Source organism: Phalaenopsis equestris, unplaced genomic scaffold (genome assembly GCF_001263595.1).
Source record: "Phalaenopsis equestris unplaced genomic scaffold, ASM126359v1 Scaffold000297, whole genome shotgun sequence".
NCBI classification, from domain to species: domain Eukaryota; kingdom Viridiplantae; phylum Streptophyta; class Magnoliopsida; order Asparagales; family Orchidaceae; genus Phalaenopsis; species Phalaenopsis equestris.
The window spans coordinates 429,856-443,561 of NW_018164739.1; the positions used below are offsets into that span (position 1 = coordinate 429,856).

Here is a 13,706-nt window from a genome sequence, read left to right on the forward strand (position 1 = left end):
GATAAGCTCTATTTGCGCTCCGCCCTGTTCTGGCTAGAACTGAATTTTTTGGCCTGTAAACCCCTATCTCGGATGCGCATATTTTCTAGCTTTCTCCGTGCAGGCTATATGCATTATTTAGTAGCGGACTCATTTGCACCTTTATTGGATCACCCTTCATTGTTTTAATCCTGGATCTCTGTGTTCGGTTTCTGATTTATTTTCGATCTATTTTTCTTCAAAAGGATTGGCGCATTGAAGTTATGAGATTTTATATATGCCACTCCGGGCTCTGGAGTTTGATATCTAGAAGGATTCTTCCGCAATTTCATGGTTAAGATGCCCACATCATTACTTCCAAAGCAGAAGGGTTTGCAGACTTCTTCAGAACTTTTGGGGCGCAGCAGGGAATGTGATTTTTGGCAGGACTTGGTTGTTCTTGTCGCAACCATTCTCGACTATTGGCCTTTTCCCTCAGTTCGGTGCAAATGGCGTGAAGAACGTGCATACGATTGATCAGAGAGCAGTGTTTTCTGTCCTCGGAACGGTTTCTCGCAAGTTTTCAGCTCCTTCTGTAACCGATCTTCTTTGTCAATCTTGTGTAAAGCAAATTGACATCCTGCTCTCTGAGCTCACTCGAAGGTCTTTATTCAGTGCATTCCAGAGAAATGCAATGTCTGCTTGTAGTTATGTTACAGGCAGGATGGAATCAATCTCCCCTAATATTTGCATTGGGGATAAAACAAATGCACATTTACAGGCTATGAATAGAACTGGTATATGCAACAAGCATAAGTTTCTTGATCATTACAGGATTATCAATGGAGGCTTGCCTAATAAATTGTCAAATGATTGGAAACTGAGTTACTGGAGTGCATGGTCTGGTTCCTCAGAATTTTGTTCAAAGTTTGTGCCATGTTTTGCATTATGGAATAAGAACTTTCAGCTGGCTTATGCAGCCCAATATTCTACAGGAGCTGCTCGGAATTTTTCTTTTGATGGCGTGTCACAGGATGAGCAGCTTGAAAGCCGTGTAGTTATGCAAAACAGGTGTTTATATCTCTTATCCTTTTTAAATAGCTGAAGCATATTAGTGATTGCGATTGGAGTGCTTTCTTCAATGTTTTCCAACACGCATACACACGCATTGTTGCATTGATACATGATGATTATGCACTGATTTTGAAGCAATTGGGATTGTAAAATACTCCTTTTTTTAGCATTCACTCTTTTATTTGGTGATGCTGTTTATGACATATCACGTCTAAAAAAACATGTGTGATATTTCATTCTGAAGTTATGTTCTTGCAATTAGTTGTTTAAATGCATTATGTTGACCACATACTTAAATGATTTTTCATAGTATCTTATTCAATGTCATGTGAAATATGTGGATTTATATTGCTATTGAAAGAGGTGACCCAACTTCGTTACAACTCCTTAACAACAATACAAATATGACAGGCCTCGATCAACCATGACTACTCACCTGGCATATTACTTACCTTTTAGGCCAGCTGAAGTTAGTTATTATATGCTCCTTTGATGTTTTTGCTTAAAAAAAAAGGCTTCATAATTTTTGTGAGCTTAATTTCCATTTTTTATTAACATTTTTGGTTATGAAGGTATGAATGAAAGAATTAATTTATCTCCATTCCTCTAACCATGGAGGATTACGTCATAATGGTGACCAAGATTTACTTATTGTTCAAAACCTTAGAGGATTTGCACAATTAATTCTTTTAATTTAATAGGGTGCCAATATTTTTGGTTAATCTTAGATATTGCCAATTAAATTAATATTTTTTTGTTGTTTCATTTTTTTTTTCGATAGTATGGTTCCATAAATTAGTTTATTTAACATCTACATGAACTTCACTAGAAGTTAAAGTGAAATCCCAGTTCAATATATTTAAGTATTTTGGGATCTATAATGTTAATACATAACACAATCATTCGAAGACTTATATTTGTTTTGGTTTTTGTATTGAAAAGACTTTCATTTTTTTGGATAGATGCTTTTCAGGAAGACCATTTTTTCATAGGTTTTGTTTTGACGCCACTGGATGAATAAGGGCTAGCAGCAGATAATTAATATACTGATTGAAGATTGAGTTAATGATTGCTCATTAACACATTCGTCTCTATCTTCTATTAAAGTGAACACCATCATTGTGGAACACATGTTTGATGAATTGGCTAAGGAGCATCATTGTTGGTATTAAATACAAAGTTACCTCTGTCGCCAACAATTTTTCTTGCCGGGATAGATGGTGATGAACTCATGATTTTGAAGTTAGTTTTGATGGAGCCAATGCTAATGGGGTTCTTAAACTTATTTTTGTCAATGTAGACTGTTAGTGTATGCTATAAAGACAATTAGTGTAGATGGCAAAGCCATGCAACATGTTGAAAAGAAGATATGAAGAACAAGTCCCTCTTGTGGTGATACACGTGGATGAGGAGTTGAAGTAGCGATTATGTAAATGAAGCGGGTGTCGTCCCATCACAACTCAAAAAATAAGGTATGCGAGTGATTATCATTAGGAAAGTTAATGGTTAAGTTATTCTACAACAACAACAAATATTTTTCCCACTAAGTGGGGTCGGCTACATGAATCATTTTTCTCCATTGCGTCATATTGAGTGTCATATTTTAATTTGATTTTAATAAATTAAGATCATCTTTTACACAATATGCTCAAGTCTTTCTAAACTTGTCTCTGCCTTTCTTAACATAAGTTGAATCTAAAACATCTACTCCCCAAACCGGATTCATCAGATGGTCGACGTTTAATGCGACCAAACCATCTATGACGACTTTGTCTAATTTTAACTGACACTGGAGCTACACCAATCCTATCATAATAATATTCATTTCTCATTTTGTCTCTAAGTATTAAGCCACTCATCCATATAAGCATTCTCATCTTGGCAACACTTAACTTTGGTTTATGCTTATATTTGAAAGGCCAACATTCTGCGCCATAGAGCATTGCACCACCATCCTATAAAATTTTCCTTTCAGTTTGATCCGTACTTTTCTTACCCCCCAAAGGCCCCGGGCATTCCTCCACTTCAACCAATCAACTTGAATTCTTTTAATAACATCCCCATCTATATCAACATCACTTTGAACAATAAACCCAAGATATTTAAAGCGTTTACACATTTTAATGATTTGATCACCCATAGTCACAACTCTTCCATTAGAGCTACTACTACTAAAATTACATTCAATGTATTCAGTTTTAGTTCTACTCAAATGAGGACCTTTAAACTCCAATGTTGACCTCCATAATTCAAGTTTTTTCTGAACTCTTTCTCTACTCTTATCCACAAGAAGTTTATCATCAGCGAAAAACATACACCAAGGTGCATCCTCCTATAAATATCCATTAAGAGTCGATCCCTGATGTAATCAAATTGAAATAGGAAAATATTTGGTCAATTCTTCTGTTCGAACACAAGTAACAACTATAGTATACATTATATTTAATGACTTGAATATAAGTCCTATCAACATATTTCTTCTCTAGAACTCTCCAAAGGATTTCTCTTAATAAATATATAACTTCCATAGTAAACCCGCCCGACATAGATCCAAATTGGTTATGATAAATCTCTGTAACAAGTCTTAACATATGTTCAATTACCCTATCCTATAATTTTAAATTATAACACATTAACTTAATTCATCTATAATTTTCACACTCTTGTGTGCCCCTTTATTCTTAAAAATGGGGACCAAAATACTATTTCTTCACTCAGGCATCTTTTTAGTTTTTAAAATAATATTAAAGATAATATTAAAGAGTTTAGTAAGCCTTAGTAAGCCAAAAAAACTCCTAAATCTCTTAAAGATTTTCATACTTCAATTGGGATATCATCAGATTTATTGATTTTCCACCTTTAGTTTTCTTTAAAGCCTTATTTGCCTCTTTTTTACTAATGCAACGATAAAAATAAAATATATTTTTACTAATGATATTAAGATCACTAAGCTCGATCGTATGTTCAGAAACTTCTTTGAAAAAATTATCAAAATAGCTCACCCACCAATGTTGAATATATTTTTCTAAGAGTACTTTTTTATTTTCATCTTTAATACCTCTAGTTAAATCTTTACCTTTTTTTTCTTTTTATCTGGCTAGTTTATACATATTTTTTTCACCATTTTTAGTATCTAATTTATTATAATGATCACTAAATGCAGAATATTTAGCTTCACAAATTATTTTTTAGACTCTGTGTGGGTCACCTTTTATTTTTTTAGTTCTCTAGGCTTTTACGTTTAAAACAATTTTTGTAACACTTATTATATTTATTTTTTCTTGCATATTATTATTCCACCATCAATTATTTTTATCTATTGAAATATTTTCTTTTGATTCTCTAAGTATCTCTTTTGTCACTTGTTTAATAGTATTTGTTACTTTATCCCACATACAATTTGCTTTTGCATGAACATTTCAAATCTTTAAATCTTGAAGTTTACTCATAAAAGTAATTTTATTTGTCTTTTAGGTGTCCCGTCTAACTTCATGATAATGATTCCTAGTATTTTTTTTCTTACAACTTTTTATCTTAAAATTTAGAACTAATAATCAATGTTGAGCTCTTAAGTTTTCTTTTGGAAAGACCTTACAATCTTTACATTGTCGACTATCTTTCTTCTTATAAGAAAATAATCAATTTATGTTTTGTTAGATTGATTCTTATAAGTAATGATATGCTTATCTATTTTCTTAGATAAATTATTAGCAATAACAAAATCATATTCTAAAGAAAAATCTAATATGTTCATTTTGAATATTTCTAAAATCTTCTATCATTCTACCAACATGTTCATTTAAATCTCCTCCAATAAGAATTCTTTCTTTAATAGATATTATTTATATTAATTCTTCTGGGTTATTTCAAAATTTTTCTTTAGAACCTATACCTAAACTATTAATTCTTCTAGGTCATTTCAAAATTTTTCTTTAGAACCTATACCTAAATCTGCTTGAGAAGCATGAGCACTAATAATATTACAAATCTTAGTGTCAACAATATTCTTAAGGGCTATAATTCTATCTCAAATTATATTAATTTTTACAAAATTGTCTTTCGAAATATTATCTATAACCACACAAACTATTTCTAGTGCGACTTTTATCTGAATACCAGTTTAAAAGCTAAGCTATCAATCTCCTTTGCATTTTCTCTAATCCATTTAATTTCTTGAATATTCTTGAATATATTAGATATTTGATATTTATCTTTTTATGAACCATAATATCAACTAATTCCATTAATTTATCTGTGAGAGTAGCTATATTCCAAGATTCTATCCTAAAATTAGTTTCATAGATAAACATCTCTGCCTGCATCCATTTGAAATTTGGGAACCCTTGCTTTTTTTTTACTACACCTGGACGCAGATATAGTGGCCCTTGCACTCTTTTTACTCTATTCAGGCCATACATCACATAGCTTCCAGGGGACGATCTAGTATCTACACAAGAATTAAAAGGATTCATGTCATGATTTTTAGACATTTTATACTGGTTGTTGACTAACTAACACACCTTCACTTTTCACATCTGGGGCTTGAGACTCGACAATGACAGTGTTATTATTATGTTATTCTATTGACAAAAAAATTAAGCTCATTTTTGAGTTTTAATAAAAAAAATAAAAAAAATGTTGTGTTTTATATGGACTTGGTCAATCTTAATGCCATATAAAGGAAAATTTCATTAAGTTTTCCCCATGCAACATAATATTGGTTTGTAAATTTGGTTTTGTTGCTAGTTTACTTTTTTTTTTTGTTTTCTCATTAAAAAAAAAAAAAAAAAAAAAAAAAAAAAAACTAAAAAAGGCCCCCTTCTAGTAAGATTGAATGAAAATATGGATGCTATTTTTTTCCACTTTTTTTGTGTGGAGGCAAGCAAGCCACATGATTTTCCATTGAGGAAATCTTTGCATTTAGTGTTATATCTTCATACCAGTTGCTAAAGCAAGTATTTTTGTCAATTGAAATTGCACATTTCTTATGAAAACTTTCATGCTTTGTACGCTAATCAATCATGCTCATTTAATGTTTTTTGACAATTTAACGGCATTTTATTTTTAATTTTCTTGGAAAACACTTATGTGCTAAGAACTTCAAAAAGGATTTTGTGTTTGTGTTGGACACTTGTTGGACGAGGACATAGCTCTGACATGCCTTTGACATTTATTTTACACTCTAGAAGTTGTGTCGAAGTGTTTTTAAGTGTGAAATTGACTGATGCTTAGTAGACATGGCGGGATAGGGCGAGAATGGCGGGGCACAGGTGGAACATTGTGAAAGTCTAAGCCAAATTGTGTGACCAAATTAATACCTCTATTACACTAGTAGTGGTAGCTTATGTGATATGATATCCCATTCATGTTTCTTCAATCGAAGCTATGAACTTTGGTTGATCCATCTTGCACCTGCACACTTTTTTTGAAGTGGATTGTTCCCTATTCAACGATATCCAAAGCTAACGAGCTTTTAAATAGAGATGGCTGAAGTTTGTGTCATGCTCATTGTTTTCAAAACCAATCATTATCGAGCCCCATCTAGTTATCTCCGAAGCCAAAGGCATTTGACGCTGAAAACCTTTGACCCCTTTTTGAAGCCAACTGTTTCTTAGCTAGCCATCTCCAAAGCTGTGATGTATTTTCTGATATCTTATTAAATAAATGTGACATTATCTCATATAAGATGGATAAAGTTCAGTTCAATTTTTAATTTTATCAATTCATATTTTATGATTTTACTTCATTATTCATTTACCTTAAAAATCTGATATAAAACAGTTGAAAATTGCCGTAAATGATTGATTTTCCTTAATAAAGCCATGATTGATATTTAGGGTTCAAATATAGGACACGACTATTAATTCTTATTATTCAAGTTCTCATGAAGTTTAACGTTTAACGTGTAAATCTTAAATTTTGTTTCATTTTTTGGTAGGATTCTAACTTCTGATATTGCACTGATATGATCGGCAATACTTTCATAATGTGCGCGGCAAAATTTTTATAAGTATATGCTACCAATTAGACAAAATATGATCGATTGGAGTGGGAGACAATGTAGTATTTCAATATTATCTTTGCCAAGGAAAGTTCATGGGAACATATTCACTGGTTAAAGCTCTTTTGCTCAGATAAACTAGGGAAATCATTTGATTATGCCTTATAATAACATCCACATAGATAAGGGAAATGCAAAAATAGATCTTGAAGCTGAGCAAAATTAGATTCTCAGTGAAAAGTTTTCCCCTATTTTTGGCAAAGTGGCTCAAACCAATAGTGTAGATCATCATCAAGTGAATATTTATATATGGTCAAAGGCTATGACCATGAAATGAGGAATTATTGGGTGCTAATGCTATTGAAAGAACATTTAATTTGCAAGTTAGAAATTGTTTGCAAGATCACTGCTCAGTGGGGTGAATTTTCAATATCTTTGCATACTTTTTTCATCATTTATTTAGGAGGAGGCCAGATTATGCTCAAGGGGAGATTTTTGGGATTTTGTTGGGTATTAATTAACTATAATGAAGGACAATGTTGTACTCTGAAGTTGCTAATTATCACTCAAGTCATCTATTGAAACTTTTTTTTTTCTGGATGAAGTTAAAGATGTTATTGAAAAGGTATTTGTGCTAGTGATAATGATGATCTTTGTGTCCAGTGGCTAAATCCAATTAAGAATGAGATTGTTTTTCTTTTTTTTTGTAAGTTTCTTTTATGTGACAACTAAAAAGATAAATACACGTGTGATAGAGGATTTTTCTATTATTAATCATTTTTAATTTTTGAAGCTTCTTTTATGATGCCATATTTCATGCTGACATGCCTTACCAGTAGAAATTATATAGTTTATTATCATATTCGTGTTATGTTTTGCCTCATTTTTTGTTGTGTGTTGTCCATTTATGTATGTCATGTTCGTGTCCGTGCTTCATAAGAATACACTTATCATATAGCATTTTTTATAGGACCTGTACAACTCCTCCATGTGTTGACTTGGCACGTCTCGCCATGGCTTGATAACACACTGAACAACTCATTAATTTTTATCCGATTAGTGGCAACTTTATTTCTTCTCAAAAAAACAAAACCAAATGCAACAACACTTTCAGGTTCAACATTATCTGAACTGTGCTAGATATCCTGCCCTTGACTAATAGGAATGTATAGGAATAGCTTTTTTGGTTGATGTTAGCAGATGCTTGCTTGCATCGACAGGTTAGCTGTTACTTTGCCAATCTGTTTGGTGCATTTATTTCCTTAAATTATTACATACTAAAACATTGAGATTATATATATGGATGTATTCGTTCGAGCCAAGGCATTCAACTGCATGGTTTCAATTTGACAAATCACTGATTTGGATTAAAGTTTTACATTCCTGGAATATTGCTAGAGATGACTGATTTATCATTTACTAGTGAGCTATGTATCTACTTTTACAATCTTTATTTTTTAAAAAATGTTTATCACTAATTTTGCATTTCATGCACTTTGTGAAATATACAAAAACATTGGATTCATCATGATTGGAGTCCATTATGATACTTATACTGATGAACAATGCGTGTTTAACTTAGCTTGGTCCTGTAAATTTGGCACACAATTGGCAAAATTATCATTTATGGTAGAAAATTTTTTAGCTCTATCAGAATATTCTTTGTTTTTCATTTCTCGATTACGTTCACTTGTTGCAGTTTCTAGGAAATGAAAGTATGAGATTCACTTGTTTTAATGTATTATCTTGCGGGAAAGACAAGCAAACTTTCAATTTCTTTGGAGATTTCTGAACCAATTGAAGTTTTTGTTCCTTAAAGTGACTTGTGTTCTGTGTGTGCTGACATATTTATATATGTGTGTACGTTTATTTTCGTGTTTCTACCTATAGTTCTAATGATTAAGTTCTTATAGCCTTCATAGTTTTTCTTTTTTTAATTATTATATATTTTTTTCATGTGATGACTCCCTAGACTCATTTAACCAGTTCCTCATGCGGCTCCATTGTGTTTCCCTTGGAAATTGCTGGTGAATTATTGGACTGATTTCAGAAAAATTGACTTCTTTTTCACTCCTCTACTCTGTTTTTTTTTTTGTTTTTTTTTTGAAGAATTCGCATGTAGTAATTAGCTGTTAGAGTAATACCTACCGAAATACTTGTAATTTTGGCAGTATAGAAGCTGGTTACATTTATCATTTGTATAATTTGTCTTTTTACTGGGCTCCTCTTCAAATTTTATCACAACATATCATCCGAGGAAATCATTAAGTTCTAATCAAGAAATAGATTTGATGCTGCGTATTTCCTTTCAATCTGTATCCATGTATCCGTGGAAATTCCAAATCCTTGGATATGTTTTGTCTATTTATCAGATATTTTCATTCTATTAAGAACTCTGACTTTTGATTTATAATTAGCCGATCTTGAAATTATTATTCAAATACAGGTCCCTGCTCATAATTTTTTTACTAACTTTTGCATCATGATCTATATCTCCCCTTAAAATAACCAGCATCCTGTCTTTTGATAAATGTATAGAACTCTTCATTTTAACCGTTAATTTCCTTGTATCCGTGAATAAAGCTAAATGAAGCTTATATACGATCCTTATAGGATACATCATGAATAAAGCATATCTTGCATCATGAATAAAGCATATCATCTCTGCCAGTTCCAAATAACCTTTTATTGGATGAACCGTTAATATTTCTTCAAATTTGAACTGTTTTCCACAGGAAGTCGCTGAGTGATAGATCCTTGAAGTTGTTTTCTGGGTCTTGCTATCTTCCACACCCAGATAAAGAAGAAACTGGAGGAGAAGATGCACATTTCTTATGTGATGATGAGCAAGTAATTGGAGTTGCAGATGGTGTTGGTGGTTGGGCTGATCTTGGTGTTGATGCGGGAAAATATGCTAAAGAACTTATGGCTAATGCTGCATCTGCAATCCAAGATGAGCCAAAGGGGTTGATCAATCCTTTGAGGGTGTTAGAGAAAGCCTACTCCTGTACGAAATCCAAGGGATCATCAACGGCCTGCATTATTGCTCTCACCAATCAGGTTTGCTGTTTTTCCAAGTGCTTTAGCATCAACCGGTTATTATTTTTGGGAAGATTTATATGCGTACCACTCAATTCCTACACATTTACATATCTAACGCCTAAAATTCAATTTTTACATACATGCAACCTTACCAAAGCTTTAAACTGTGTATTTTACTTTTTAGATGTTAAAAATGGTGGTATTTTGATGTGATTGGAAAGATTTGGGTGGTATAAATGTAAAAGGCAAAGTCTAGGTGCTAGATATATAAATTTATAAGAATTGAGTGGTGTATGTATGTAAATGCCTTACTTTTTTTAAGGTTACCATACAGTAAATTCTATAGTGTTCATAACGGCTGCCAAATTAGTTGTTTAAACAAGTTTAATTGAAAATAGAGACGCGTGAATAAATGTATTTGATTTGTCAATAGTTGGAAAATGATGAAGCACGGACACGTTTACAGGATCACCATGTTATGTTGTACACTATGTCAGATGCTTGGACTCTTGGTCACTCCAGGCACCTTGTTTGGCAAAGCATTTTCGAAAAGAATATTGTTACACTTCTTTGATCAGTCTTTGAAATTTCCTGGAAATATATTTTGCTTATCATGAACATGTGATTTACATGTTATATATGAACTTTCATTCTACATGAGAGACTTGTGATTTTACTTCTCTCTCTCTTTATATCATTCGTCAACATAACAATGATGATGGTGGCATTATTTTTCCCAAAAAACTGTTAACATAATGATGATGATGATGTTAGTCTATGTCCATTGTTCCCCATAGAGCCTTTTAATGTAAACGCTCCCATAAGCAACTAAAGTTTCATAATTGAGTTCATGATTGCGTTTAATGCTTTGGTAAATGAATGGCATGTTGTCGTTATATTTGTGAAAGTCATTTATACTTCTAGTGCGTGTTGATTTGTGAACCAAACTCATGCACATTTTTTATTTATTTATATCTGTTGGACATGCTAGTCTGTATAGATTGAGTTTCTCTGAGGGTAGGTATCCTTGTATCCTGCTAACTTCCTTTAAAACCATATCCATCTCATGACATATTCATGCCATATCAAAAACATCTTTGCATTGCTTCGATTTGTCCTCAAATATTTTATTTTGTATTTCTGTCGCATCATCCTGTTTTTAAGAGTATTTTATTTTCTAAATGGCTGGCCTTGATTCCATTTTGTTGATGGTTTGTCTAATGCGCCTTGCTTAACCTTCTTATGTGTTTACTTTGGAGTGTAGAGCCATTACTTCCTGTGGAGTTTTCTTACTTATAGTCTTTTCCTTACAACACTCGTTCTGTTGAAGCAGCTGATTCATTCAATTAAAGTGTCCCAAGCATTTCAGTTCATTTTTAGAAGCCAATGATTTATGTATTTATAAAATTTCTATGTTATCTTAAGAAACATATGATTGCTTCATATGTTATGTAAAAAAGCAGGTGTCTCTCATGATGAAAATCTTAAAATTTTTCTTTTTTAAACTAACATTTGCTTTCTCTACCTTTTTCTTAGGGGATTCACGCTGTCAATCTTGGGGACAGTGGATTTATTGTTGTTAGAGAGGGTTGCACTATTTTCCGTTCTCCCATTCAACAACATGATTTCAATTTTACTTACCAACTTGAGAGTGACAATGGCAGCGATCTACCTAGCTCTGCTCAGGTTTGCTGCTTTGCCATTTTTATACTTGCTTGATCTTCTGTTAGTGCTCAGTATGACTGAGATTTCGCTTTAACTTTGAAAAAATCATATTTCCGTTAAGATTTTGCCAAAAAATGTGAAGCGTGTGCATCTATTATGATTCTATGTTGGTTGTGTCCTAGTTTTTCTAACCATTCTTACCTTTTTGAATGAAGAATGTTTGATAAGATGGCAACATTAGCTGTCCTTACATGTATCCATTCTCTGAGTTGGTAGCAATCTATCTCTTAAATTAAATATACACCTAGAGATAGGGGTGTAAATGAGCTGAACACGAGCGAGCTCAGGCTCAGCTTTTTTATATTTCAAACTCAAAAATTGTGTTTGTGTTTTCGTCTCGTTTGCTTAACGAGCCGAACACGAGCTGTTTACGAACAAAGAGTCGTTATGACAACCCTAATCACGTAGCCATAAGATGTTAAGGGTTCGGGCAAGATTTAAAAATTATTATTTATATTAAAACATCATTTGAATCTAATTTAATAATGTTTATTCTATTTTCTTAATTAATAATTTTAATATAAAATTGATGAGTAGTATTTCGAGCCAAAACGAGTCGAACACGAACAAACAAATCTTATTCGTGTTCGGCTCGTTAACTTAGCGAACGACCCGCACACGAGCTATTCGCGAACAACGAGCCGTTTTGACAGCCCTACCCAGAGGGATGCCGTGAAAACTATTTGTTTTTTATTTTACTCTTTATATATATCTAATAAAATCAGAAGAATGATGTCAAAATTGTTGCTTTCTGATTGTATCCTCAACAAATATATTGAACCTGGAATTGCAATATCTATTACTTGTTCATAGATGCTTCTAGGATTGTGATAAAGGCCTAAGCTCTTTTGTGAGATGCTGCTTTTCCATGCCTCTAGATTCTCCTTTTTCTTTTCCTCTTCTTTCAGTTTGGAGTTGGAAGTTATGGAATGAGGAGTTTAATGAGAACTCTATGGGTGAGTTTGTGAGACTTCATCTTTACATTATCCTATAAATATATTGCCTCTCAACTATAGCTCTTTCATGTTCATTGCTTCACAATCAGGTAAAGGACTACCTTCATTGTTACAATATTTAAGAACAAAGAAACTATTTAAAATTGTATTACATATAGAGGAATCAAACTGATGAGTCATACAATGAAGTTATTGGAGAGAGTAATGGTGCGTAGGCATAAAATAATTACATTTGTGTTGGAGAATCAATTTGCTTTTATGCTAGGAAGATCAAGTATGGAAGCACTTTTTGCGATAAAATATTTAATGGAGCATTATTGAGAGCAAAATGGATTCTCATTTTTTTTATCGATTTTGACAGTTATATGATTGACTTCAATAAGAAATGATTTTGGGCTACTAAAAAAAATCTGTGTCAAAGATATGTTGACATTATTCAAATACCTGTGAAACATTGATTAATATTGGAAGTAGTTGTGGATTGACCCAAGTGTTTTCAAATTTAATGAGTTTATATCAATAATTAGTATTGTGTATTTATCTTTTCGTATAAGTTATTAAGATGCTTATAAATGATTTTCAAATTTTGGTACTTAGGTGTATGTTTTTTGCGTTTTGATGAGACATCCAGTAACAGATTAAAATTAAATCAATGAAGAGAAAAATTGCTTCATAGATATAAATTCTATGATAGGTTTGAGTACCTTGGTTTTATTATATAGAAGAATAGAGATATAGATTATGATTTAACTATTGGACTTGAGGATGAATGCTCAAAATGGATAATTTTTTGGGAGTGTTGTGTAATAAGAGGATATCTTAGAGACTTGAGGGTAAATTTAATAAAATCACAATTAAGCTAATAATGTTATATGAGTTTACGATGAAAATTTTTAATATATAAATTGAGAGTGATATAAATGAGAATGTTAAGATGGGTCTATGACAAA

General features: G+C 32.3%; 1 protein-coding gene across 1 annotated transcript in view; it reads left to right on the plus strand.

Annotated features, from left to right (window-relative positions):
- The window catches only part of LOC110025398 (probable protein phosphatase 2C 55), a 28,550-nt gene that overhangs the window by 265 nt on the left and 14,579 nt on the right, over nucleotides 1-13,706 (plus strand). The window contains exons 2-4 of the mRNA XM_020725855.1: nucleotides 225-1,029; nucleotides 9,769-10,093; nucleotides 11,612-11,761. Of these exons, the coding sequence (XP_020581514.1) occupies nucleotides 653-1,029; nucleotides 9,769-10,093; nucleotides 11,612-11,761 (852 nt within the window). The 5' untranslated portion in view covers nucleotides 225-652. The remainder of the gene's footprint in view (nucleotides 1-224; nucleotides 1,030-9,768; nucleotides 10,094-11,611; nucleotides 11,762-13,706) is intronic.